At 38.2% G+C, this 25331-nt stretch overlaps 2 protein-coding genes across 5 annotated transcripts in view; both read right to left on the bottom strand.

The window, feature by feature from the left end:
- Nucleotides 1-2390: 2390 nt before the first annotated feature.
- Nucleotides 2391-21055, bottom strand: DNAAF4 (dynein axonemal assembly factor 4). 4 transcript variants are annotated; one of them, XM_027688287.1, is made up of 11 exons: nt 20970-21055; nt 11352-11476; nt 10852-10998; nt 8452-8599; nt 7929-8062; nt 6943-7183; nt 6094-6239; nt 5399-5508; nt 4539-4692; nt 3437-3542; nt 2391-2551 (listed from the first exon to the last, which is right to left on the bottom strand). In XM_027688287.1, the coding sequence occupies exons 4-11, from the start codon at nt 8477-8479 to the stop codon at nt 2442-2444; spliced, it is 1029 nt and encodes a 342-aa protein (XP_027544088.1). In that variant the 5' UTR covers nt 8480-8599; nt 10852-10998; nt 11352-11476; nt 20970-21055; the 3' UTR covers nt 2391-2441. The 4 variants fall into 4 exon arrangements, with proteins under 4 accessions (XP_027544088.1, XP_027544087.1, XP_027544086.1 ...); XM_027688286.1 differs by lacking the exon at nt 10852-10998; XM_027688285.1 differs by lacking the exons at nt 10852-10998; nt 11352-11476; nt 20970-21055 and adding an exon at nt 9210-9366.
- PYGO1 (pygopus family PHD finger 1) overlaps nt 12301-25331 on the bottom strand; it is a 13904-nt gene continuing 873 nt past the window's right edge. Inside the window, exons 2-3 of the mRNA XM_027688505.1 lie at nt 20970-21055; nt 12301-19216 (exon numbers count right to left, since the gene is read on the bottom strand). Coding sequence (XP_027544306.1) covers nt 18095-19216; nt 20970-21055 — 1208 coding nt within the window. The 3' untranslated portion in view covers nt 12301-18094. The remainder of the gene's footprint in view (nt 19217-20969; nt 21056-25331) is intronic.

Genomic DNA, 25331 nt, shown 5'->3' with positions numbered 1-25331 from the left:
AGGGGATAACCGGGCACAGGGACGGCCCGGCGCTGGGGGGGCTCTGCCGGTAACGCTGGTACTTAGGGAAAGGGAAAAACAAACAAGTCACACCCCCCCCCCCCCCCCCCCCCCCCCAAAAAAAAAAAACAAAACAAACCCAAACATCCCAAAAGAAATTCCAAAAAACAAACAAAACAACCAACCAACAAAAAGCCCCACCAAAGAACACTCCAAAACGTGCCCCCGCCCCCCCCCCCAAAAAAAAGTGCCTTATATGGACCACAAATATTTGATTTTTCCAGTCTCAGGTGGAAAAACTGGTGACTAGGAATTAACCAATTTGAAAAGTCTCCCAGAAGCACAGGCCATGCTGCTCCAGGAGAAGCTGTCCTGTCCCAAGAGCCACTCAGACTGGGGGTAAGGCTGCCTACCCCCACCAAACACCTAGAGCACATCTCATCGACAGGCACAGCACAGAGGAGGTGCGAAATCCCAGAGATTCAGGTCCCAACAGTGCTCTAATACTGGAACAAAACATATATGGGAGACAACAACAGGCCTCAATAATAAAGTCAGAATTTCATACTTGAGGTTTATCTAAGCTAGCAACTTAAACGTTTTCTTCATATGTTACATGACTGAGAAACAAACAAAAAAGATTTCACGGCACCTCTGAAGAACAGCAGGTTGTAAATGGCTTGCTCAGCAACACTAAGGGAGGTTCCTTATTCAGTGCAGTTTTACCACATGCTCATTAATATAGCACTAGAGCACTTTCCATAAACAAAGTATCTGTCATATGTTAACTCACTCCCTACAGAGGAAAAGAATAAAAATAAAAATTCATGCACATGAGTAAGTACAGTCACTTGGATGTTTCTTTAGGCCTCTATTTTTCATATTCCTGTATATTAGAAAAAGTCAAAACTAAAACACATCATCCATAAAGCTTCACTGTATTCTTAATCTCATTCCTATCTTTATTACCCATACTAATTATCTCTGCCACATATGTTATCTTCTATGCTCAAGATTATCACTAATGCAGAAATCAATGCAAATTCCAAATTGTATTATCCTCCATAGTCATCATAAGTCAAATTATCACTGTCCACGGTTTACTAAATAAGGTCAAAGTGTTAAGTTCCTCACTCTCCACCCTGCATGCATTTCAATGCACATCTTGAGCAATATTTGCTCTGACCACAAACACTCAACAAATTTGAAATGCTTTGTCCTGTGAGTTGAAAAGCTGAATAAGATGGGTTAAATAAGATGTACCAAAAAGGATGGAGCCTATTTGATAATGCAGTTCTCTGAATCAGACCTAAACCCATAGAAATAAAACTCTTGTAACTGGTCTCATAAATGTGGAACTCTAACTTTACAAAGAGTGCAAGAGACAGTGACCTGAAGGTTTACTTGTTTTATCTTAAGTATTTTCTGGTTTTAAAAGTCAGTCTCCACATTCTTATATTTCAGGAGATTAAATACCAACATAATGTACATGGCTCAGATATGGTGTACACACCATCAGCTCAGGTGTTGAAGTTACAGGTTTAACATGCATTTGCTCCCATCGTGATCAGATGAAACAGGCAGATAGTGTTCATGCCACCAAGCACATTTGCTTCCCTTTTCAGGGGGAAAAATAAAAGGTGAACTTACAGCCAGCACTTGCTTCTTTGCATTTCTTTCTCCCATTGCCAGTGTGTCTCCTCCTTAGCCCTCACTTCCCCTCAGTAATTATATAAAATAGCCATATTTGGGCAAGTATAGCAATACACTCAACTGAGGCACTAAAGCTCCTGCACTGCCCTCCTTCCAGGTGCTATAAAACAGTATTTGCATCCCCTTCCAGCAATGCAACAGGTATCTGTAGGAAAGCACAGACAGCAACTACGCCAGACTGACTCACCTCAGCACTCCTCTCAAGGCTGTAACTACAGCAGCTGGAAGCAACCTTCTCCCTGTTCCAACAGTATAGAATTTGCACAAAATAATATATATATATATCTGCATAAAAAATATTTTATTACAAAGACAGAAATCAGTCATAAATGGTATTCAGGAAACAGACTAATGTGGAAAATTCAGAAGTCTGCTAAAACTGCTGCTGAAAGAAGTGTAGTTGAAATGGTCACAGCTTGGAAAGAACGCTTAACATAACGGAACAGCCTCAAATCCAGTGTTTCAGATTTTCAGGGTAACACAAATGCTAACAAAAAGCAAAAATATGACAACTCTATCAAAATGAGATAAAATATATCTAATTATGGTTGTTATAATACTATACTTTCCAGAAAAACTAATTCATATATCCAATCCATTACCAATTCTGTAGGTGTTTTGAGTGAAGCACAAAAAATGTCTAGTTAACACATACTGAAAAGAAATAAGATTTCTTCTGATGTCCTCAAAAGGCATCTCTGTCAAACTTTTTTTAATGTTTATTTGAATTAAGAACCTTGCATTGTTCCTTGAATTAGGTGTCGAATCTTCTCAGCATCTTTTTCTATATTTTTATTTTTAGGATCAATCTTGAGAGCTGCTTCATAATCCTGGAGACCTAATATAGATACATTAATAAGAATGTCAATCAATAATGCAAGAGCATCCTCTTTAGCAACCACCTGGAAATAACTGCTCCCTAGTCATAAGCATGAAGTATTGATTTTGAGTTTTACTCTTAAGATGATGGAATCAAAATGACATCAGGTTTACCTTTTGTCAGTAAATAAACTTATATTTTGTTTATATTATTTTACAAACATTTTAGTGGAAACACTCTACTACATAAACTTTTCAGGTTTTAAAACATGAAAGCAGAGTCCTTCATTCACATATATATACCTACATATATGTGTGTGCACAACAGGAGTGTTCTGCAGAAGAGAGGAAAAATGAATGACAGAAATGAATGTGTGGAAGTAAGGAAAAGAAGACATGAACTGTGAATACTACAGCTTGGGGGGAGTTAGCAAATAATGAGTACAGGAAGTAAAATCTTATTTAACTGTCTTTTTCACAAGATTTCCAAGTGCAAATGAAGCTGTAAGGGAATGACAAAGTGATTCATAGATAGGAGAAAGTAAAGAATGGCCAAAGCTTAGCACTTCAACACTGTCATTTTGCATATCCTTCACTTTCTATTATCAGCTTTCACTCGTAAATTTGCTTTACAAAACTAACTTGATACTCTTGAAGAACTCAGTAGGGACACTGTTAACTCAGGTATTTTTTCAAGATTTTTCAAGTGGAATTGCAATCAGCAAAATTAAAAAAAAATAAGGAATGTGGTATCAAGGTTCATAACAGAGACATAAATTGCATAGGGCTCCTTCAAAGTCCTTCCTGAAAACATAAAGGTGTGAGCAGTCTCATTGACCTAAACAGAATTACTTGCTTGTCACTCTAAATTCATGTGCACCCTTTCATAAAATCAAGGCCTCACCTTCAGCATATAATTCCAGCTGACAAAAGGCTGTTCCACGTCTCACATGGGCTTTCACTCGAGCACCCTCATTATCAGGAACAGGTGGTGTCAACAGCTCCAGTGCCTTTAGAAATGAGAACACCCAAAGTATTTATAAGAATATTTTCCATAATTTGAGGGTTTTTCTAGTTTACACACACGTCTCTCACCTAATTACTATTATTATACAGTAACATAATAACTATTCAAATAGAAATAGGAATAACTATTCAAATTCAAACTGTACAGCTTGTGAATCTATTCATTAAGATTTGTATCCATCACCCCAGTTTGCTAATTACAGTTACACTGCCATGGCTAAAAACTGACAAATACTATGTTAAATGTTTATTACAGTCAAATAATGTTCTATTTGCATACACAATATTACATACCATGTTATTAAAAAAAAAAAAAAAAGACAGCCCTAAAAAAGCAAATGTGTTTTTGTAGTAGTTACTAGGAAAAAACAAAACAAAATAACCAAGATTCAAGTACTTATTAGTTCAAAAAATAATAATTCTGGCAAAAATTCCTCCACATTATTCAGGTGCAATTGAGATCACTCCTCTCATTGCACAAATAATGGCTGCTAAAACATCTAGGTGATACATTCTTTTAAAATGCCTGGTTTGTTGGGGTTTTTTGAAGGTATCCTGCTCATCACCACCACACCTTTATTTTTCCTTCCAACAAATGAAGCACACCACAGTGTAATAGAAAAGGTATCTGTGTATATTTTGTTTTGGTGTTTTTTTCTGCTCCAAGATGTGGTTTTTTTCAAGTGTATATATTGCTACAATATTTTTATCTGTAAAGAAACAAAGGCTAGTCAACATACGGCCATTTGTCCCAAATGTATAGAAGCATGGTTTAGAGTTTTTTTAATTGTTTTTTTGTTTTAAATTTCTGAAAGTTCATCAATCACTATCAAATTTCAATATTCCAGCATGGCTTCATTACATCAAGTTTGAATTTTAAAATTTCGAATCACACTAATATGTATTTACAGATCCGCTTAAAACAGAAACATCACAGCAATAAACCACAATAATGCATAAGATGACAATATTTTTTATACCTTAGAGGAATCTTCAATAGCTTTGTGTAAATTCCTCAGTTTAAGGTGGCAGGCAGCACGGTTCAGGTACAGCAGGGGAAGCTTGTTGTTCAGCCTCACTGCAAGGTTGTAGGCGTTCACAGCTGCGAGATAGTTTCCCATTGCAAACATTTTGCTAAGTGTTAAACAGAAAGTGAAACGTGCACTTTAAAGAAGGTAATGAACACAAAATAAATACCTACTAATTACTAACAATTCATTTTCAAATATTTGAAGTTTTAGCATCTTTTCCTTGGAAATGCACATTTGTAGCCTTTTCTGAGAACATCACAGCTGAAGTTCAGCCCAACTTGATGCAGACAATAAAACTTACATACACACACTAAAAAGTCACTGCTTCCAAGCAGCAAAGAACTGTAAGAGGTGGACACAGTTTTGCAGACACAGGACTAGTTTTGAAAGCTTTGTGTACCTGATTGCCTAATCAAACCTTTCTGTACAACACAGCTATATAAATAAACCAGCATTTTCATAAAATTCCTAAAGTTTGTTTTAAACAGATGTCTCACCTCTCCCTAAAAAGTTCAAATGAAAGGAAATCCACCTAGATATAATAGTGCACTGCCTCAACTGTCTTCAGAGAAGAATGATGTGTTTACAATGATTTTGTTCATCATGGGCTTCAACAATTGCGTCTCACGACTTTATCACATCCAAACCCCATAAGCTGCCAATAAAATCTCTATTATGACTTCTGTGACTACTCTATAGACATTCACCATCCATGTTTAGGATAAATAGAAAATATCAAAACTAACAGTACACAAACACCATAATAATTAATTAAGTTTCAATATATCTTCAAGTGGAATCTAACTTACTTTCCTTTGTCCTTTAACCAATCTGGATTCTTCTCCTCTTCTTTTAAATCTTCCAGCTCAGACAAATCAGCACTTATTGTTCTTCGAGCTTCTGCTTGTTTATGTAGCCACTGTAAGTACAAAATAGGCAAGCATTATTTCTGAAGGAAAAATTCAAATCCAAAAATGGATTTTATCTCTTCACTCACTACTATCAAAAGAATTCTATTTGCCACATATTTTGGACAGAGAAAAATATTTAATAATGTCAGATATGAAAAAGTTCAAAGTTTCCCAATTATTTTATTACCATGAAAAGTCAAGTTACTGCATCACTAATACTTCTTGGTTTACTTGTTTGTTTTTAATCTTCCAAAATTACTTTGTATTCATTCAATTGAGCTTGAAAGAGCAGTGAGCTTCTTTTTAAGACAAAACTTAAAGAATCTTAAATATAAGAGTAAAGACATTTCAAATTTTGTACTTCAAGGAATTAAATTAATATTGTTGCCTTCCCCCTCTCAAAAAAGGAACATGCTATTTATTAACCTGCACTATCACATGGTGAAAATAATTTTACATACAATTATTTCTTTATATCTTAATTTAAATACAACTGCCTTCCTTGGAAGATATATTGCACAGGTTACATTCCTTGGCAAAGGTACCATTTTTGTCAACTTACTGAATACACAATAAACAATTCACTACTTTACCTCCTCCTCTTCTGCGACCCGAGATTCTCGCAGAGCTGTAGGAAAAACTCGTGGGGTAAAGTTGACTTTAATTGTAGCAGCAGATCGAGGAGCTGGTAACTGTTCTTCCTTTACATTTGGTGAAAATATACTACAGGAAGCATGACCTATGAAAAGAATTGGAGTACTGGAAATGAAAAAAATCAAGCAAAAGAGAGTTTACGGGTTTTCTACTGAAGTCCAAAGTACACCTAATTTAGGAATGCAACACATAGGATTAAACCTCTAATAACTTGAGAAAGGTTTAGACTTGTTCTTTTGAAGGGAAGGTTCAAACAATGTTTCTTGTTAATGTAGCCAGTAAATAAATGGAATGATAGAGCATCTGTCACAAATGAACTCAAACTCCTCTTACACCTCTATCTCTGTCACTTGTAGGATGCTCTGACAACCACAAGAGTTAAAACTAACCTATAACAGCAAACAAACAAGAAATGAAATATTTTCTGTTGTTTTAGTTCCCTGGATTGGCTCTCCATAGAACTAAGACATGGGATAGAGAGAGTGAAAGGAGACTGTATATTTCTATGAAATGCAGCAGTAAGGTAACTTAGGGTAACAGGATCTCCACCCCCAGAAAGCCTGCATTACACCCTCAGAAAGGCTTTCTGGTTTACTTTTCTAAAGCTTAGAACAAAACCTGCTCTTGTATTTCCAAAGACTTAAACAAGTGCTAAGAACTCACATGCTTGAGCTCAATAAATTACCAGAAAATACTTTAAAATAACTGCAGACTAATAGAACAGGTTCAGTATGGTGGAGACAAAGATAAATGATGAATCAGAAACATCCAGGAATAAATCATACAACCTTTTGTGGGTTTGGGTCTGGTCTTAGAAGTTCCTTCATTAGGAATTCTAGTTTTGGTCACTTTTTCATTTTTCCTCTCTTTTAATTGCCCTATTTCTTGATGTAATTCCCCTTCTTTTTGTATGCTTTTGTATTTATCAGCATCTTTTTGCTGGTTTTTCCATAACTCCAACTCTTCAGTGACTTTCTGCCGTTCCTTTTCTTTCAGATCTTCAATTCTTTTTCTTTCTGCTTCTTCTAGCTGTTTGAACAATAAACCTCTGAGATCAGATGTTTCATCTGATAATACTAAGATGACTAAGTAAAAGCTACCATTATTTTCCCAGTTTCATATCTGAAGCATAGTGTAATCAATGTGACCATATAAGCAGAATTAACTAAGATGCTTAAAAATGACTGAGAGAGCAAACATTTCGGATTAGCCTTTACAAGCCTCATTCTTTCAACTAATCCTTCTAAACACAAATGAAGTGACCAGAATTTTTACATACATAAAAATTTTGAAGAACATATCTTAAAAGAGACATAAAAAGCAGAATGACAAACATGCAAACACAGAAAAGACAACGAACAGCAAGTCTGCTATAAAATATCACAATGCAACAAATAAACAAGATTCTTTTCTAAAATCAGTATTTTTGACAGTGCTAAATGACCAAACAGCTGCACTGATGCAAAGGCCACAAAAGACCAAAGTTTTTCTACATGACTGTACTCTCCTTTCAACGGCCAAAAATCTGAGCTCCTCACCAAAAACTTTCTTTAGTATTACTAATGGAAAATGGTAACTTCTAAGTACTTTTCCTGTATCAATTTCATATTTGGTAATAAATGTGTTTTAAGTGCAAAGAAATAACAAGATTTACCATCACTATAATAAAAATGAGTACTTTTTATATTTTTTAAAGTACGTTTAACCAAGCAGACGTCAGATTAGTTGGCAGTTATTACATGTATGTGTCTTGTAGAGCTCCTTCTAAACCTACCTTCATTGTGGCCTCCAAAGCATATTTTTTGTGTTCCTCTTTTGTAGCTTTTTTTGCTTCTGTCTCCTCTTTTGCCTTTTGTTGGGCTTTTAGAACAGCATTCTCTCTTAGATATTGCAGTTTTTCCTTGTCAGCTTAAAAAAATAAATAAAAACTCTTTTAGTCATTTAGGCCTGGAATTCTACTGGTATCATATTCATAAAAACAGGATTCCTTCTGCTACTTTGTCTGGGAAAATGCAACATTTTTCCAATTCCACAAAGCAGTGTCTATCAAGCCCATCTCCAAAACAGAAAAACTAAGATTTGCTTACACACCAAATATAAGTTTTACAGAAACATTGTTTTGTTTCACACGTGCTAGATTCAGTAGATGTTCTTTGTTCTCACATACTTTCTATTTTTAATAACAAGGTTTAACTGAGCAGATATCTACCAGCAGGAGTTTCACATTACAGTTTGTAAAATGTTGGCTCAGAATGGGTTTCTTACAGGCAATCTAACTTTCAGAATAGAGAACTTACCATTTTCTAGGGTTAGGGAATCCCACATGGCCGGTTCTTTTTTATACAAAGTGAAGAAAATGTTTCCATTTCCGATCTTTGCTGTGCTATTTGTGTCATCAATAGGAGCATACAAAATGGCTTCAAATAAAAAGGGAGGGATGCTTACCTACAAAAATATAATTTGTACTAATATTTACTAATTTCAATTAACTCTCACATATTCAAAACACTCAGCACAAGCACACAGTAAATCTCAAGAAACACATACTATTGACAGAACTAATGTGCTTTGTATCCAGTGTGGAGGTTTGTAGAGGCTCAGGGAAGGTGCTTCCTTCCCCTCGAGGGTGGGTCTTCACAAGGTTATATTTTTATTATTTCAATATATTTCAACCTCTTTATTAAAGAGATTGAAGAAGTTGGTTCTTCGGCACTCCGACAGAAGCCATGGACCTCATAATTAGAATTATTATTCATAACATAAGCAGATGTGTATAATTCAGTCCATTTATGAGACAGGTGACACCTGTTGAGTAGCAAGAGCATTAGTACAGAGAATGAGCAGGGGTTAAGCCATTATCTGTGGCGGGACGGGCATCCAACAGCCTGCAGGACAGAGAGGGAGATTATAAAAGCTAAAAGAGAGGGAGATTATAAAAGCTCGAGAGCGTTGCCATGGCGTGTGGCCCGTGCGCTCCTCAGCAGAGCTCTGAGGTACCGCGGCACATCCCGGGCAGCGGCACCAGGCCCGTTCGGGAGCGGGGCGCGCCGCCCACCTTCAGGTACCGCTCGGAGCAGAAGATGTTGGCGGGGGTGGCCCGGGCGCCGCGCAGGGGCAGCGTGAGGAACACGGCGGTGGGGGTCTGGTGCCAGCGGTGCTCCCGCAGCCACAGCGGCATCGCCGATGGCGGGCCCCGGCAGCGCTGCCCTCAGCCGGGCCGGGCCGCGCGGCGCACGCCGGGACATGGAGTCCCGCAGGGCCCGGGCCGCCATCGCTCACACCTGGGCGGAGCGCGGCCCTTAGAGCCGCTGTCACCCAACTACGCCTCCAAGAAGAGACGAACTGCTATTAGTTCAGAATTTTTGGCAAAAAAAAAAATATTAAAAGAAGAGATTGATTTAGCAATACACAGAGTCAGGTTGGGATGGGTCAGGTTGGAAGAGACCTCGGTGGGTCATCTGGTCCGACCTCCCTGCTCAGGCAGGGTCATCCCAGAGCACATGGCACAGGATTGTGTCCAGATGGTTCTGAAATATGGTTCTCCCTCCAGTGAGGGAGACTCCATAGTCTCTCTGGGCAATCTGTTCCAGTGCTTGGTCACTGTGCAGGAAAGGAGTCCTTCCTCATGTTTAGGTCGAACTTCCAGGGCATCAGTTTCTGCCTGTTGCCTCTGGTTCTATTGGTTGACAGCCTGGATCCGTCCTCTTGACACCCTCCCTTTAGATATTTATACACAGCCTCTTATTGAGGCTGATCAAGCCCAGATCCCTCAGCCTTCCCTGGACCCTGGACCAACTTTGTTGCCCTCCACTGGACCTGCTCCAGGAGCTCCGTGTCTCTCTTGTACTGAGAAGCCAAGAACTGCACACAGTACTCCCAGTGTGGCCTCACCAGGGCTCAGCACACAGGCAGGATCACCTTCCTCAACCTACCGGCAATGCTGGCACTGAAACTTCCAGATGTCCCCTAAAAATAACTGGCTCATGCCGGCAGCTCCATGCTATTGCCTCGCAATGTTGTCTGCAGTACTGTCTATGCCAAAAACTCAGGAGGTAATTTGCACATTGTTGATCCACGTTCCTCAAACAAACAGTAACACTGTATCTGCAAAAATAAAGTCTAGTATATAGAAAGTAACTGCTTCTGGGGAATAAGGCTTGAAAGACAAGCGAAGCACAGTTGGATAAAAATTCAGGTAAGTGGAAGTTCCTCAAAAGTATAGCATTACCTAGAACTGCCTGGAAAAATCCAGAACCAAAAAGTCTAGTTTTCCCCCTTTCCTATAAAATATGACCAAGAAAAATGGAGTTTAACATGGCACACATTAGCTAGGATTTCTGATGTGTATCACTGAAAATTTATTTTTTATGTTCTATTACCTATATTCTAAAGCAATTAAATGGTAGTGGTTACTTTTAAGTACTGTGTATATCTCTCTATATATAGAGAGATATAGATATATAAAAGTAGGTATCACAAATATTTAAAACTTTTTAAGAGCAAGAAATCCATCGTAACTGACATGATTTCTGGGTTATTCTCCACCCTCACTCACCCACATCAATACCATCTGGATGAATGCTTGCATGGATTGGAATCCAAGAAGTGAATTAAGTTCCCCATTCCCAGAGTACTCAAAATATATAGCAGCATTGGCTAGAATTGTTAAAATGCAATAGTAACTCAAAATCTCCTACCACTCCAGAATGCAGCTGTGGTCATCCAGAACACATCCTTCAGTTATGGAAAGTTCATTCATGGACTGTAAGTCTTAGATTTTTTGAGTGCTGGTCTTCTGCCATGGTCACCCAGGTGTCATTTTTAGTTTAATCACAGAGAATATACTGAAATAAAGCAGCTTATTATTTATTCCTGCTAGAAGGACTATACTATCATACATGCTTTACAAGACAGGACACAGTTATGGTTACCAGTATTTGGTCTTCTTAAGTTACACAAAAGAGCTCCAATACAGCAACAAAAAGTCTATTTACTTAAAAGCTAGATCTCCAGTGCAAAGCTTGTAGAAGATACAGTAAATACCACTAACACACTTTTATGCCAAAGTAGCAGATTTAGCTGCTAAAGGAGACAAAAGGGACTCAGCAAGGCCTTGGATCAACCTTAAAAGTCTTGTATTGATGTATATCTACAGAAACTCCTCCCCTGTCCCACACACTCCACATTGCAGGCTTACCTGGACAAATGGCTGCACTGTCATCATGACACACATGCAAAGAGAGGCCCATTCAGGATCAGTCTTCTGTTGGCATTAATTTTATCAGTCAGAACTTTGTAGTGAAAAGTTTCCAGTGCAAGAAACTTCGTAGTGAAAAGAAAAATTATTCAGTTAAAAACCTAATTCCTAAATTCCCATCTCCTGTGCTATGAAGGATAGAGATGTACATTCCACACAAATCCTAATAATAGTAGTAATATTCTGGACCTTCCAGCTGCTAATACACACATCCATCTTTTCCGGGGTTATTTCACTTCTAATGGCTTCAGAGGCTTTAATATATGGGGGAAAAAATCCTTTACATAGCTTACATTTTCTTACCTTTAATTATTAACCTATTTTCTTCCCATCCTTTCTAAATTCTCTTTCTTATCCCCCCCATCTTTCACAAAAAGAAGGAACATTTTATGAGACTGTTTATTACAATAAAATGTTTTGCATATGCAGCTTGGGACCACCTGTATCAGTTGCTTTGAAATAGTATTGGCAAGGCAGTGATTTGGTATGTGTTAGTTCTGGAATTTTAACTAAGAGGAAGAGCTTTGTAATAATTTTATAAATTGGAATAAATAATTATTTGATTAATCTCTTCCCAAGAGCAGAAAGTTATTTAAAAAAATAAATCTATTCAGAAAAATGGTGCTCAAGCCTTCCCTCCCATCTTGTAAAGAAAGAAATAGGGCTGAAGGTGCAAGACCTCTTCTAATCTGCTTTGAAGTTACTTCAGATTAACACCTTTAGAGAACAGCAGGGCTCTCCAAGAGAGGCAGGAACTGTCTGTTCTGATCAGTATGACCTCATATTGTTTCTTGCAGGATTACACCTAATCCAAATGCATTTTCCCAGGCAAAACAGTAGAAGAGTCAATCTAGGCATTACATCATCTTCATAAAAATCAACAGGCAACTTCCCCGCAAAAATTATCTTTATTTTAAAAGGAACTGAAACCAGACAACAGAAAGCAACAAAGTTACATACAGTGCCAGACAAAATCTACCATATACATTTTCCAAGAACACTTAAATCAGATTCTGATATATGTTCTTCTGAAAGGTAAAAATTTCACATCACTATTAACAAACAAAGAAAAATTAAATGTCAACAATCTTAATCATCTTATATTTTGCATTGTTTGGATGGCAGTAGATTGGTAACTTGCCTTTTTCAACTCACCTTTAACACTGAAAGGAGAATGTGGACAAAAAAATTCCAAGTCAGAAGGCCCTGAAGAACACAGTATTTGCTCTAAAGGCCACACAAAAAAGCTTGGAGGAAAGGCCATCTTTTAAATAAAAATCCCTAACAACTCTCTTATTTCACACTTCAGAAAAAAAACTATCAAGAAAGGGAAAAAAAAAAAAGAGGAAATATATTATAAGCTTGCCCTCCTTAAGTTATATGGAAGTTCAGATTTAGAGCATCCTGCAGAGCAGAAGATGAGTGTCTAGGAACAGACACGACATCTCTCAGGACTCCAATCCCAAACTGTCTCCAGTACAGCAACTCCTGAAATACAGTGCACACATCTCCAAGTAAAAAGGTGGGGTAGGATCAAAAACTGTTTTGAGACAGACAGTTTGTTTGAAGATGAAAAGGAAAATTAATCATGTATGGCAAACAATAGAGAAATAGGTATTCCCAAGGTGTTGGGATAAGCCATTTCTGAACCAGGAGACTAAGGGCGACACTGAATACTTTAAGTTATAGGCAGCACCTCTAAGGGGCTGAACACCATTCAGAATTAATTACCCCAGAACTGATGATACACAACACTAGGCCACTAAAGGGACCCTTTTTATATATATAAAGCAAGAAATTCAGAGGAGCTCCATATAAAGAAGTGAATGTGCATAACTCAAGATGTAGTGTAGGATAGTTATATTGCCTTAAAGAGTTCTGCTAAGTACACTTAGTTTCCAATTTTAAGGAAGAGTCTATTCTAATATAGAAAGCTTCAGACAAAACTTAGCAATTGCAGAATAACTTGAAAATACATCCAGTTCTACACCCTCCTGTATATATCTAATCACATCCAATAGATTAAAAAATTATATGTTTTGTAAACCAAGTAAAGAGTGTTAGAATTTTCACACCCATGAGCTGACTACCAAATGTTCACCCATTTGTCAGTGGATAATATTAAAAAATTCATACTAACAGTTATGGCAACAAGATGACAATGCACACCAGTGCTGTGTGTTCTGAAAGGTACTTAGTTATAATTATCATGAATTGCTACCACCTATCAAACCTCATTCTATGCAAGATACCACACCAGCTACCGATCCATAAACAATAATGTTTCACATACTTCATAGAGTAGCTTAAAACACATCATGGTATGAAATAATTTGTATTACATAGTAATTTAATCCCTGGCCACAGGGCTAATGTTGGACAAAGTCTGGAAACTTTTCCAATTTGAATTACATACATTAACTTTGCCACACACCACAGCACTAATGCATGTATTACATCAGACATGCTCTAATTTAAAATCAAAACAAAGGAGTTGTTGCAAAAATACATGTCACCAATGTGGAACACATTCAAGATTGTATAAAAAGTACTGAACTGATATCCCAAAACAGGTATATTTAAGCAGTACATAAGGAAAGATTAGTTTTAATATGAAACAGTCATTTAAGTCACATACAACATGATAAGAAGCATGACTTCCTTTTTTTAAAAATGTTACACCAATACTTTTACTGCCAGGCAATGTTTATTTATAAAATGAAAGGGATGTACTTAATGCAGATAATGTGTTATCGTATTAAGCTGGAATAAAGACAAATGTTGAAAAGGTGCTACATTTGAACATCACTGATTTTGTAAAAATCTCAAACCATAAAAGCATTTCACTTGCAAATATCACAGGCCCCAAACTGCAAACACTTTGAAACATTCTTGACTGTGTGCATGCAGTTCCACTGACTTCATTAATTCTCACATGCTTGAAATTAAGCCTGAAAAATGTGATTACAAAACTGGTTCTTAGATTAAAAACTTCAGAGGTCACAAAGTATAATCTTCTTTGAGCAGCCCCTAAAAATTATATTTTTGTTTTAAGTAGAGCAAACTTCATTACTTTTCTCTAGTTTCTTGCATCTGAAGATCTCAGATAATAACTAGGCCTCTAAACAACCTCAGGAAGCAAGGATTAGTCTAGCCTGCTCAAAGAGGAGACTGAGGCAGGCATAGTTAACCTGCTTGTCTCGAGTTGTAGAAGGGGTCAGTAAAAGAGCAAGAAACAGGATTTTTGGTATCTTATATACAGCACTGTCACTTACCCTGACCAATAAAACAAATGTTTTAAAGAGAAAAGTACATTTTTTCTCATTTACAAGTGATCACTGGTGAAAAACCCCAAAGTATTAAGGACAATACAATCCAGTTTATACTTATTTATTTCAGCCTAGGGGGAAAAAAAACCAACAAAAACATTTTGGGCAATATAGGCTGCATTTCTGACCACGACAAGGAACTATTTAAAAGGGACATGGGCACTTCTCATAAAAATGTTAAGGTTTGCAAGACTTACAAAATCTTTGCAATATTTTTGGTGTGCAGCACCAGTACAGTCTAAATCACTAGTAATGAAAGAAGCACATGATAGTTCAATACAAATTGTTTCATGTAGAATATTACAAAAACCCTCACCTACTCTAGTCAACCCTCCCTCCCTCCCTCCCACCCTTCTATAACTAACTTTAATTCTAATCAGCTGTCATTTTCCTAGGACCTTACTAATTAAACATGATTGCTGTTTTTCCTGTGCATACTTGAACTACTACTAGTCAATTCATGCAGAGAAAAACAAAATATAACCCTCTCTCTAGATAAAGAGTTCAAGTATGCCAAGAGTGTATCAGTAGGGTGAGCATATCAGCTGGATGACTTTTGGAGATCTTCATCAGTCATATCTCTATGATCAGTGTGCTAACAAGTTTGGGTTTTGTTGTTCACTTGGTTTTATTTGATATAATTGACATTTGCTAATGCCTTGAATTTGCAGGTTAATGAATGCAGAAAATTTACTGGGTTACAAACCCAACATAGTACCAGTTTGGAAAAAACAAAATAAACTGTTAGAATAAGTTTCACAAATACACAATTTAAGGCCTTATGAACTGATATTCCAGTTGACTTTAAGTTTCTAAGAACACTAATGCCTTGACAGCTAGTCTAGAAAATACTTGCCTAACTTCATGTAGGGTCAAGGAAGAAATTAAGAAATACATGGCTATTTTAAATAAAATGTCTACTTCAAAATGTTAAACCATTAATTGGACTTCTGAGAAAAAATGCCCCAAAAATCTTCTCACAACAGGCATGGGGTGTGGGAATGGGAAAGGTAACAATATCATCATTGGTTTTGTTGAATTTTCACTGAGCACATTTTTTATTTCATTTATGTTGCTGTAGGTGTGAACCAGCTCCACTACTTTCACAGTGCAAATTGTTGCAGAGATTAAACTGATTCCCAGAGGAACAAATCTATCTAAACAAGGTCTGGTTTAATTGCTACTTTAGGTACCAAAAGCAAATTCTAACAGTCTGTCAGTCATTAGGAAAACTACTGAAGAATAAATCTCTTTAACAGAGGCTGTTGCTTGGTTGGTTTTTTTGTTGTTTGTTTTTAAATATCACACCTCTAACAAAACAAGATTAAGTCTGGTTTCTGTACTAAATTAAAGCACCTGGTGATGAAAACAGAAGCCCTTGATCTGCCTTACACTTTCTTTATATCTCCATACAGGAAATCCTCGAGATATGAAATATATCATTTACACTTCAGACATTATTTTCTTTTTCCTGATGAGAGGCAAGACAAAAAAAGGGGGCAATACTGCACTCACCCAGCAAAATGTTTCACTTTTAAAATAAAGCAAGAAAAGTTATGCAGGTCTGCACAGTATCTTCCAGGAATGTACCACAGTAGAGCCCATTTAAAATCAGACACAATGGTGAACTAGCAAACAGGTCTTACTTTTCACTCTTTAGCATAGCTTATCATAAAAACTACCTCTTTACTTTGATGACTGTATTTTATATCAGCTCCTACATCACTCATCCTCACAGACCTGAAAAATTTATCACATTAAGGAACGTGACTGGCACCTGTAAGCTTGACATATGATTTAATTCCTGTTTAAAGACTGTTTCCAGCACAGTGGTGAGCATTACAGGGAGAGTCTGTTATTACAATGCCTCCTTTTATTAAGTCAGAACAACACTTCTCTCTAAAGAAACACTTCTTCAGTTGCATATGCAACTTTATCACACTACGGCTGAACTGTTCAAGGCTGGATGTTTCCCCACATTAAAAAAAGGAGAGTTATTTTTGAGATCAAGAATAAGATCAAATTACCTATATTAAAATAGAATTTTTAGCATCACACATGAAGCTCTAGTGCCATTCATACTTGTCAGCAGGATATCAGGTTTAGCAAAGAAGCTTAAACTTCTGATTACTTACTCCTGAGCTAAACTCACCTGACATGAAAGCTGTATTTTTTTCCTTCACCCTCGACTTCCCACACCCTCACTGCAAGACTGGCTGAGGCAGTGGTGGGAATTTAGTTCTAAGACTTTGCTGGCCAAATTATCATGCAATTCAGAGCCTGTGCAGAGCACACTCCATTGCCTTGCACCCTCCTTCGTGCCAAGTGGACTGTGTAAGCTCTGGGTGACTGAGCAGGTTCGAGCCGAAAGCCCTGGAAGACGGGCAGGATTTTCCATGCACTAGTTCATTCACAATTCTTGGGCAGCACTGAGGCAGGAGACTGGAACCACCAGTGAGAAAGGATGAGAGAGAGGTGCATAACTGCACAACCATGACACGTGCAGACACTGTATCCTAATGTATGTGCTCAAGATAAATGAATTGAGGTTACATATGCAACCCTAGTTTTGGCATTCTCTAGATTTAAAGCACTGGACTTCATAAACTTGATCTGTTCTTTTTCCAATTTAATCATATTTCGTAACTATTTCCAAATACCGCAAGACCCAGAAAGAGCCTTCAGCAAGTAAGTGTTTGCTGAGAAGTCAAAAGAGATTATTGCCTTTTCAAGGAAATAGAAATGTGTAAGAGTTAGCGGGTTTCATTGTGTTACTAAGTATGAATTCATCAATTTTTGAATAGCATGTTAATGCTTTACTTCAAAAAATAGGAAAAAGCACATACAAAATTCTCTGTATTTACCCTAAAATAACAACTATTAGTACTGCACATTCCTCCATGTCATCTCCACTATATTCAAAGAAAGGCTAGCAAGAACATCACCATACATTCACACACAAAAAAAAAAAGTAATGAGTACTTGCAAATATAGTACCATTAAAACCGAGCACTAAATGCTAGTGTTATTTAACACATTAATACTAGCAAATTAGGGCTATTCATACAGGCACATTTTTTCCTTCAATAAAATTGTCAATGCACATTCTACTTCTGATCAATTGTCAGCTACAGTTTAATCAGAAACAAAAAATATTCCATCCTGTGAAACATTTGCACACATAAAACTAAGAATCCAAAAGCTGAGATGGAAGTTTATGAATGAAAACAGATTAGGGGAAAAATAAGATGACAGCAATCAAACGCAACTGATTGTCTGCAGAAAGTGAAGTAGCCAATTTGTAACCAAAACTTCATAGAAAGTTATTTTATGCACCACCACCAGTTGAGGCTGTCAGCCTTCTGTGTTCAGTGCAGGTGGTCCTGCAGTCTCTCTGGTGCGCATCAACTGGACATCTTTGTCAGCCATGCAAGTATCACAGCCCCAAACCGCCGATGCTTCTGCCGTGAGGAGGCCGTACGCCGACTCCGTCATGCCTGTGCAGATCCGATGGAACCATTTCTGACAAGAGGCTTCACACAGGATGGCATCCTGGTCATCATTAACTTCGTGGGTACAGATCCCACATGGATAGACAGGTTCAGAGGACGAGTGACCATGACGACTGGGATGAAGGGGTGTTTTGCTGCTCTTTTCAGAGTTGCATCCTTCAGCAGCACCTCGGGGCTGGCGGGACTTACTCTGAGTCCCATTGGAATGCCCAGCATTGGTGTTGTCAGCACTGTTGGAATGGCTATTATCCTGATTTACCACATTGTTTCGAGTAACATTTTTTAGGTCACTGTTACCTTGACTCACAATGTCCTCTGTCCTGTGATGATGCTGATGAGCAGCAGTGTTCTGGCTGGATGCTTTGCTTGCACCTTGATTAAAGTCTTGCTTCTGTGCTGATGATTTTGTCTGGTTGTATGTGTTTGGTGGAGGAACAAAAGAATGGTTTGACTCTAGCTGAGGATTTGGAAAATTTGGATTGTTTCCAGGACCAAAATTAGATGGCACGTCAGGGTGAGGTATCTGACCGGAATGGCCAAAGTTCTCCCCAGGATTTGGCCTGAAATGCTGAGCAGGCATACTGACACTTTGATTTATCTGACCACCGCTATAAGGGGGCTGATTCCCAAAACCTGGGTTATCATGTGGACCAAAGCTGAAAGAGTGAGGTCGACTAAAACCCATGCCCACAGGGTTTTGAGGAAGAGGATGTGGTTGGTTTCTGAGGGAGTAAGAACCACCATATGGCGAGGACACTCTGGGCAGCATGTGAGGTGGCATTCTGAAAGTGTTATAGCCTCCAAAGCCAGGATAACCAGGATTACTAAAATATGGATTTCCTGAAGGAAGAGGTTTATAAGACACAGTATTATAGTTGTCATCAAATGGATTTGCAGCTACAAGGTGGTCAGAGCTTGGATTCGGCGGTGGAGCATATTCAGATGGAGGAGGAAATGATGATCCCTACAAATATTTTAAATACAACATTTAAATTAGTTTTAGTATTTGCCTGCAAGACAGACCAACCACAAAGGTCCTGGATTACCAATACTACTGCTGAAAGAACTGTTCAGCTGTTGTGTAAAACTCACCCCCTGTATCCTGCCAGGCTGTCTGAAATTTCAGTACAGGGGCAAGTCTGTGCTCCAGATAATATGATGATTTATAGTAGTCTCTGTGTTTTAAAAATTTTGCAGTTGCACAACCGTGCTTCTGAAAATACTACTTGATATGTGACTTCTATTTCTTAACCTTTTACAAAAGACAAGCAACAATACAGAAAGCCAAGTGCCACAAACACATGCACAAAATATTTCCAAATGTGGAAGAGCAGATTTAAGCATTTCCTTAGTCTCATTTTGGGTTGATGTTACCGAATATACACCTCTTAAGACACCCTACTTCTACGAGGACATAAACCTAATGTTACTTTAACCCTAAAAATGGCATATAGAATATAGCAGTCAGCAGAATGGTATTTTTTATACTCTGCAGAATATTCTACACTCTGTAGATTTCTGTACAAAAAAAGAGGCCTTCAGTGATTGTGGACAGTCTGCAAAGCATGGTCAGTAGGCATAAAATACAAGGATTATGCTCTGGTTACAGTGTTTAACAGAGCCCAGAAGCTGTTCAAATGTCACCAAAGTGGCTGTACAATTGAAACTCATTCTAGATTAGCCTGTAGGGAACATCTACTGCATTCACCCTACACTAACTGTGCTCACAGAAAGCATTTCCTCCTAAGTACTAATAAACTAAGATTGAGCATTTATTTTAAAAAAAAAAGGTAAAATTTGCTGTACTGTAAATTTTGAACCAGGTAAGAAAAGAACAGAAGCTAGTCTGCAGAGCCTCTGAAGTTATTATCATTCCAGAACACAAGGAAAGCTCCACCATGAGAGAAGTCTGAAACCTTTTAGAGTAACTGAATATTTCTCAGAGCAGGTTTCACCATGACTACTTTAAAACAAAACAAAAATTAAGAGAACAGATCCACATCTCAATGGACTGTGGATAAGCCTAACAGAAAGTGATTGTTTGACCTACATAAGTGAGGTTACTCTCACTGGGCAGTACCAAACTAACAGATACTCTCACTCAAAGGTGAATGAACACACAAGGGGAAATTCTGCACTACAAGTATCCAACTGCTTAAGATGTTTTGTATTCAGGTTTTCTTTTCTGGGAAGAAAAACTGCATAGAAATGTCAAATTGCAGGGATTCACTGGAAAGGAGCTATACTTGCCTCACAGCTTTTGCTTGAAAATAACTTCAGGAGCATGCCAAGAATTTGGTCAAAGCATTAACAAACTGTTCTGATTCATTAGCCCACAAACTTACACATAATGAAATGAAAGTAAAGAGAAAAGTAGTCTCATGGCAACTACTCATGCTGTACAGACTTCTACAAATGCCTACAAAGTCATTAAAAAAAAGTCTGTCTCAGAATCAAATCCATATGGTAAAAACACAAGTTGCTGCAGTCTCTCTGTGCTCCTGCCTTTATAGGTCTATGGCAACCTACAGAGATTAAAATAACTTTAGTGCTAATAACTAATATTAGGAAGACTTCAACTTCATGGTAAAACTGGAATATTTTGTACACAGCTGCTATTTGTGACAACAGACTGATACTCTGAACAATGCGAGACAGTCACACCAGCAAACAACATTTGAGTGCTCTACTTATTAAGAAATCAAAAGAGAATTTACCTGTGTATTTGCTTTGCGTTTTTTCTTATCAGGGCTTCCAAGTTGAACTCCTGGTCCTCCTAACCCATCCAATCCACTGTCACCACCTACAAAATTTCAATCAGTGCAATAGTGCATTAGTTTTCTTACAGACCATATTGCAAGTTTGCCTCTGACTGCCATAGCCACAGATATTTGTTACAAATACTGAACTTGCATTAACTCTGCTGCCTTACATTGTAAGTCCTTAAGGAGCAAACATCTGGAGGTAAGTTAACATACCTCCTATGTGCTGTCTTACTCTACTACCACTTTAACAGCCAATTCATGCTCATTACTGTTGGAATAAACATTTCCATTTATTTTATCTGTCCCTTGGTTCTTAACAACTCCAACAGTTAGAAGTATTTCTTGTTCGCATAACTCATAAAACTTTCAAAGGAACTGCATAAAGCCATGCCTAAGATTCACCTCTTATTTAACTTACACAGACACAGCATTTATCAAACTCACTGTGGCAATAGATAACGGTGTGTTCCAATTCACCGTGAAGGAAAAGCAAACAGTAGTAGATTCATGAATGAAAACCACTGAAAACCTGCCGTGTTGTTTAGAGGGATCTCCAGTTTATCAGATCTAAATTTCACTAAATGCAAGACTTGATCCAACAAAAAGACACCTGCCAAAAATGAGAGGGGCTCTAAGTGAACCTGCCCTACTGTGCAGAAACCTCACAGAATAACTGAACAAGGCTCTGGCACAAAAAGAAGTAAAGAATGTTCATTTCATTGGTCACTCAATCAGACTTTACCCTGAGCAGTACAAAGAGATATCTGTACTTCACCTGGGATTCTTCTTCACCTTTCATAACAGCAGGACAAGCTCTCAAAGTTGTATAAATTGTGGCTTTCATTTTTAAAGCCCTAGTCAGACTGAAGATGAAAAAAAGAATAAAAAATCTAGCACACTCATTATCCCAGTCAGTCTGTCTTCATGGGGCTCAAGTGAAATTGCCATCATATGGGAATGCAAAGAAAACCCTGAGCTGAAGTACAAAAAGCATTATCGGGTGATATGACAGCAACACATGTTACAGTAATACCATCATTACATTCATAAACTATGTTAATTCTTTTTTTTTCCCTGGGCCATTAATATAATAGCTTTTTTGCTCTTTTATATAAATATATAGTAACGGTATAGAACAATAAGCAGGCAATCCAACTTAAAAATCTTACTGTTTTTTGTTTACAACTCATATTCAGAATACAAGTCAAACTTTATCAAGATGCAAGCACACAGCTGAACACACAGGTCTTTACTACCAAAAGCAACCTGAAAATAACTGTGAATTACCAAGAGAATTATGCAAAGCAGCATACGACATCACACTGCTCTATGTTAGACAAGTGTTCCCAGCAGACAGGTAAACCAGCTTTAGGACTATTCAGTAAGTAACAAAAAGTCTCTTCTCACAGGGGCAAAGCAGACTTAGTGTATACAGAATGAAATATCCAACAGTTATTTCAAATACTCCTGATCAAAGGAGGCCCGGCAAATTTTCACTCCTTGCACTTCCTTTCTCCCTGCCTCCTTTTTTTTGAGGTTTCATGGAATTTACCAGTCCTACCTCAAGTCACAATCCAGCTCTACCTCTGCTTTATTAAGTTCCTTTCAGCTTTAGCTGTCACTGTTGAAATTTAATTTCATTTTTCATTATACATAAGGAAGATATATGGACATCCCAGATCAACACCTCTCAAATTTTAAGTCTGAATTTCAAAGACAAGGGCATGAAGTCACCATCAGGTTCTCAAAATAAACTCACACTTGCACATAGCACATTGTGGTCTAACCTGCCCTCAGAGAAACTAGGGATTACTCTTTCAAAGAGTCCTTTTTGCCTTGTTTTAGAATATAAAATCCTGCATATACTTGGTGTGCTATGACAGATTGCCGCTGCATTACCTGTAGATATTAAATAATCACAGCATAAATTTTTACATGAAGAATGATGTCAAATTTCCCTTAAATTTCAACTCCATAAGTCATCTTCTTGATAATCTACTTTCTCAAAACCGTCCCTGCACTTTCCTTAAGCTTCTTCTGCAGCATTCATATAAGTTTACACTAAATTCAGTGCAAGATTGTACTGTGAACACCAATCCTCACAACTGCATAAAACACACTCCTGTTCGTGGTCCCACGCTTTTAATGCACCAACGACTTTAACCACTGTTAGCAAAATATTACAAATATCCAGATTTCTTTTAATAAAGTCAACAACTAGCAGCATAGACATTAGCAAATCTGTGATCAAGTAGAATACTGAGGATCATATGCAAATGCTGGTTTACAGCAGCATAAGTTAAAACTATATAGAATTATGTATAAATTTCCCTCTCAGGGATATCATTCTTCAAAAACGTAAGTATATGAATATTAGAATTCCAGTGACAAGGTCCATCAACTTCTACCTGAATTGCTTACATGGGTGAAGCCATTCATTTGCCTACATTTACAGAAGTGAGTCCTGCATCTGGAAAGGCACAAAGCTTTTGTATTTTCAGTTCTCACCGTGTGAGGCCAATGATTTGATTCAGCCCTAAGAATTTATATTTTCCCTGTGGATTCTATAATGATTTAATTTATACATGAAAGGAAACAGAATGTTAGTCCTAGCATACCTCCAAAAAAGAGTGAATAAGGCTCATTTTCATGCAGCCAAAATAAACTTTCCACAAAGTCACTTTTGGTATCTACCACATAGACTTTCATTAAAGGTGTACTGAGCACTTTGGAATGCTGCACAAATGAAAAATGATTTCATTGTCCGAGACTAGTTTTTCAGGCAAAAATACAATTTGACTGGGACATCAAATATCTAATAGATCTAGAGATATAAATACATATCTGATAACTATGCCCGCATTAAACTACAGATCGAATTTATTTCAGCCATTCACACTTGGGCAAAGGAGAAGAGGTAAGCCCTGTATTCTTTTTTACTTCATACGTGCACAAGATGGACATCTTCAGTGTTAGTCAGAACTGCAACTTGTAGTTTTGTTTACATATTAAGAGTTTATGACTTTGCATGTAATTTATGCCATACTTAATATACTGCAAATACACTATGGGGTATTTTCATACTCTCTGACAAATCTCTGTCTAGGTTTCTACAGGATGGACGCCAGAGTCTTTTTAAACAGTGATTTATCTCAGTAAGAACGTTTTCCCAAGAAACATAAATGGCTGAATAAACTTTTCGTGATGGACAGAAAAACTAAAAATAGTCTAATTTCACCCAGATTTGGTGAGCCTATGCTGTGGCCCTGACACTGTAAACAGATTTGATATTAAGCGGTAATCGCGTGGAACTTGGTGGGTAACTCAGGCACGTGAAACCATATATGCTTAAATATTTGCAGAATCAGGGCTTGAGAGTGGAGGAGTCTAATGAATCCCAGTCTCCTTTGTAACGCTGTTGTGTGCTTTCATTCCATCAAGGTTGCAACCCAGCTGTTACTAGAACAGTTTTAGAAAAGCAAACTGTAAATCAGTGACAATATGCATATCGGAATCTACACCTTTCCCCACTCACCCAACCAGGAAAAAAGCTTAAAACATCAGGAACAATAGAATGCCGGAGGCAAAACAGGAGGCGAGAAAAAGAGAAGCAGTAAACGGCAGATTTTATAGTTTTGCCATGATTTTCACCCAACTCGGTCACTCAGCCTGCCGCCTTTCATTATTTCATTCAGAAAAGCATTTCTGTTTTTAAGGGCTATAAGGACTCAACTACCGCCACGCAGGCTGATGTGCCACTGCCATTAAAGTCGGCTGCACTGCCGAACTCAGAGGAGACGCCGCATTTCTACCCTTCTCCCTACACCTTTCAAAGAAACGCACGTTCCAAACCTCACCAGAGCCACACACCGGTGCTATTAATAAAGAATAACATTTCGATAATTTTTTTCATTTCCCGAAAAGGGAAAGACAAAACCCCAACAAGACTCAAGCACGAGAGCCGAGACCGGGGGGTAGAAGAGCGAACACTCAAGTGTAATTTATGAGCTCTGCATCAGCACGAACTCGGACATGTGGCACCGCCGCCGTATTCCCTTGCACCAGCAGTATGCTCGCTGCATACTAATGCGCCGCACATCCCCAGACACAGCGGAGCCAGGACCGCACGCTCCCCCCCCCGCCCCACGGGACACACCTGCGCGCACCGCCAGCCCCGCCGCCGCTTTTCCAGGCCCGGCGGCTGCGGGAGCCCGCGGGGCCCGGCCGGGCCCCACCGAGCAAACTTCGCGCGGCCCCCGCGCCGCCGGCCCCGCCGCCAGCGCCGGGAGGGAGCGCGGCGGGGGCGGCCCGGCC

This window comes from Neopelma chrysocephalum, unplaced genomic scaffold, assembly GCF_003984885.1.
Source record: "Neopelma chrysocephalum unplaced genomic scaffold, ASM398488v2 Primary Assembly neopelma1_75, whole genome shotgun sequence".
Taxonomy (NCBI): domain Eukaryota; kingdom Metazoa; phylum Chordata; class Aves; order Passeriformes; family Pipridae; genus Neopelma; species Neopelma chrysocephalum.
This window is presented reverse-complemented; position numbering and strand designations above follow the sequence as displayed.

Coding starts and splice junctions, on each gene's coding strand:
- DNAAF4 (XM_027688285.1), bottom strand. CDS start 9,332: ATGCCGCTGTGGCTGCGGGAGCACCGCTGGCACCAGACCCCCACCGCC. Junction 5,509..6,093: donor GGGTCGCAGAAGAGGAGGAG/GTAAAGTAGTGA, acceptor TTGTACTTACAG/TGGCTACATAAACAAGCAGA. Junction 3,543..4,538: donor CTATTGAAGATTCCTCTAAG/GTATAAAAAATA, acceptor TCATTTCTAAAG/GCACTGGAGCTGTTGACACC.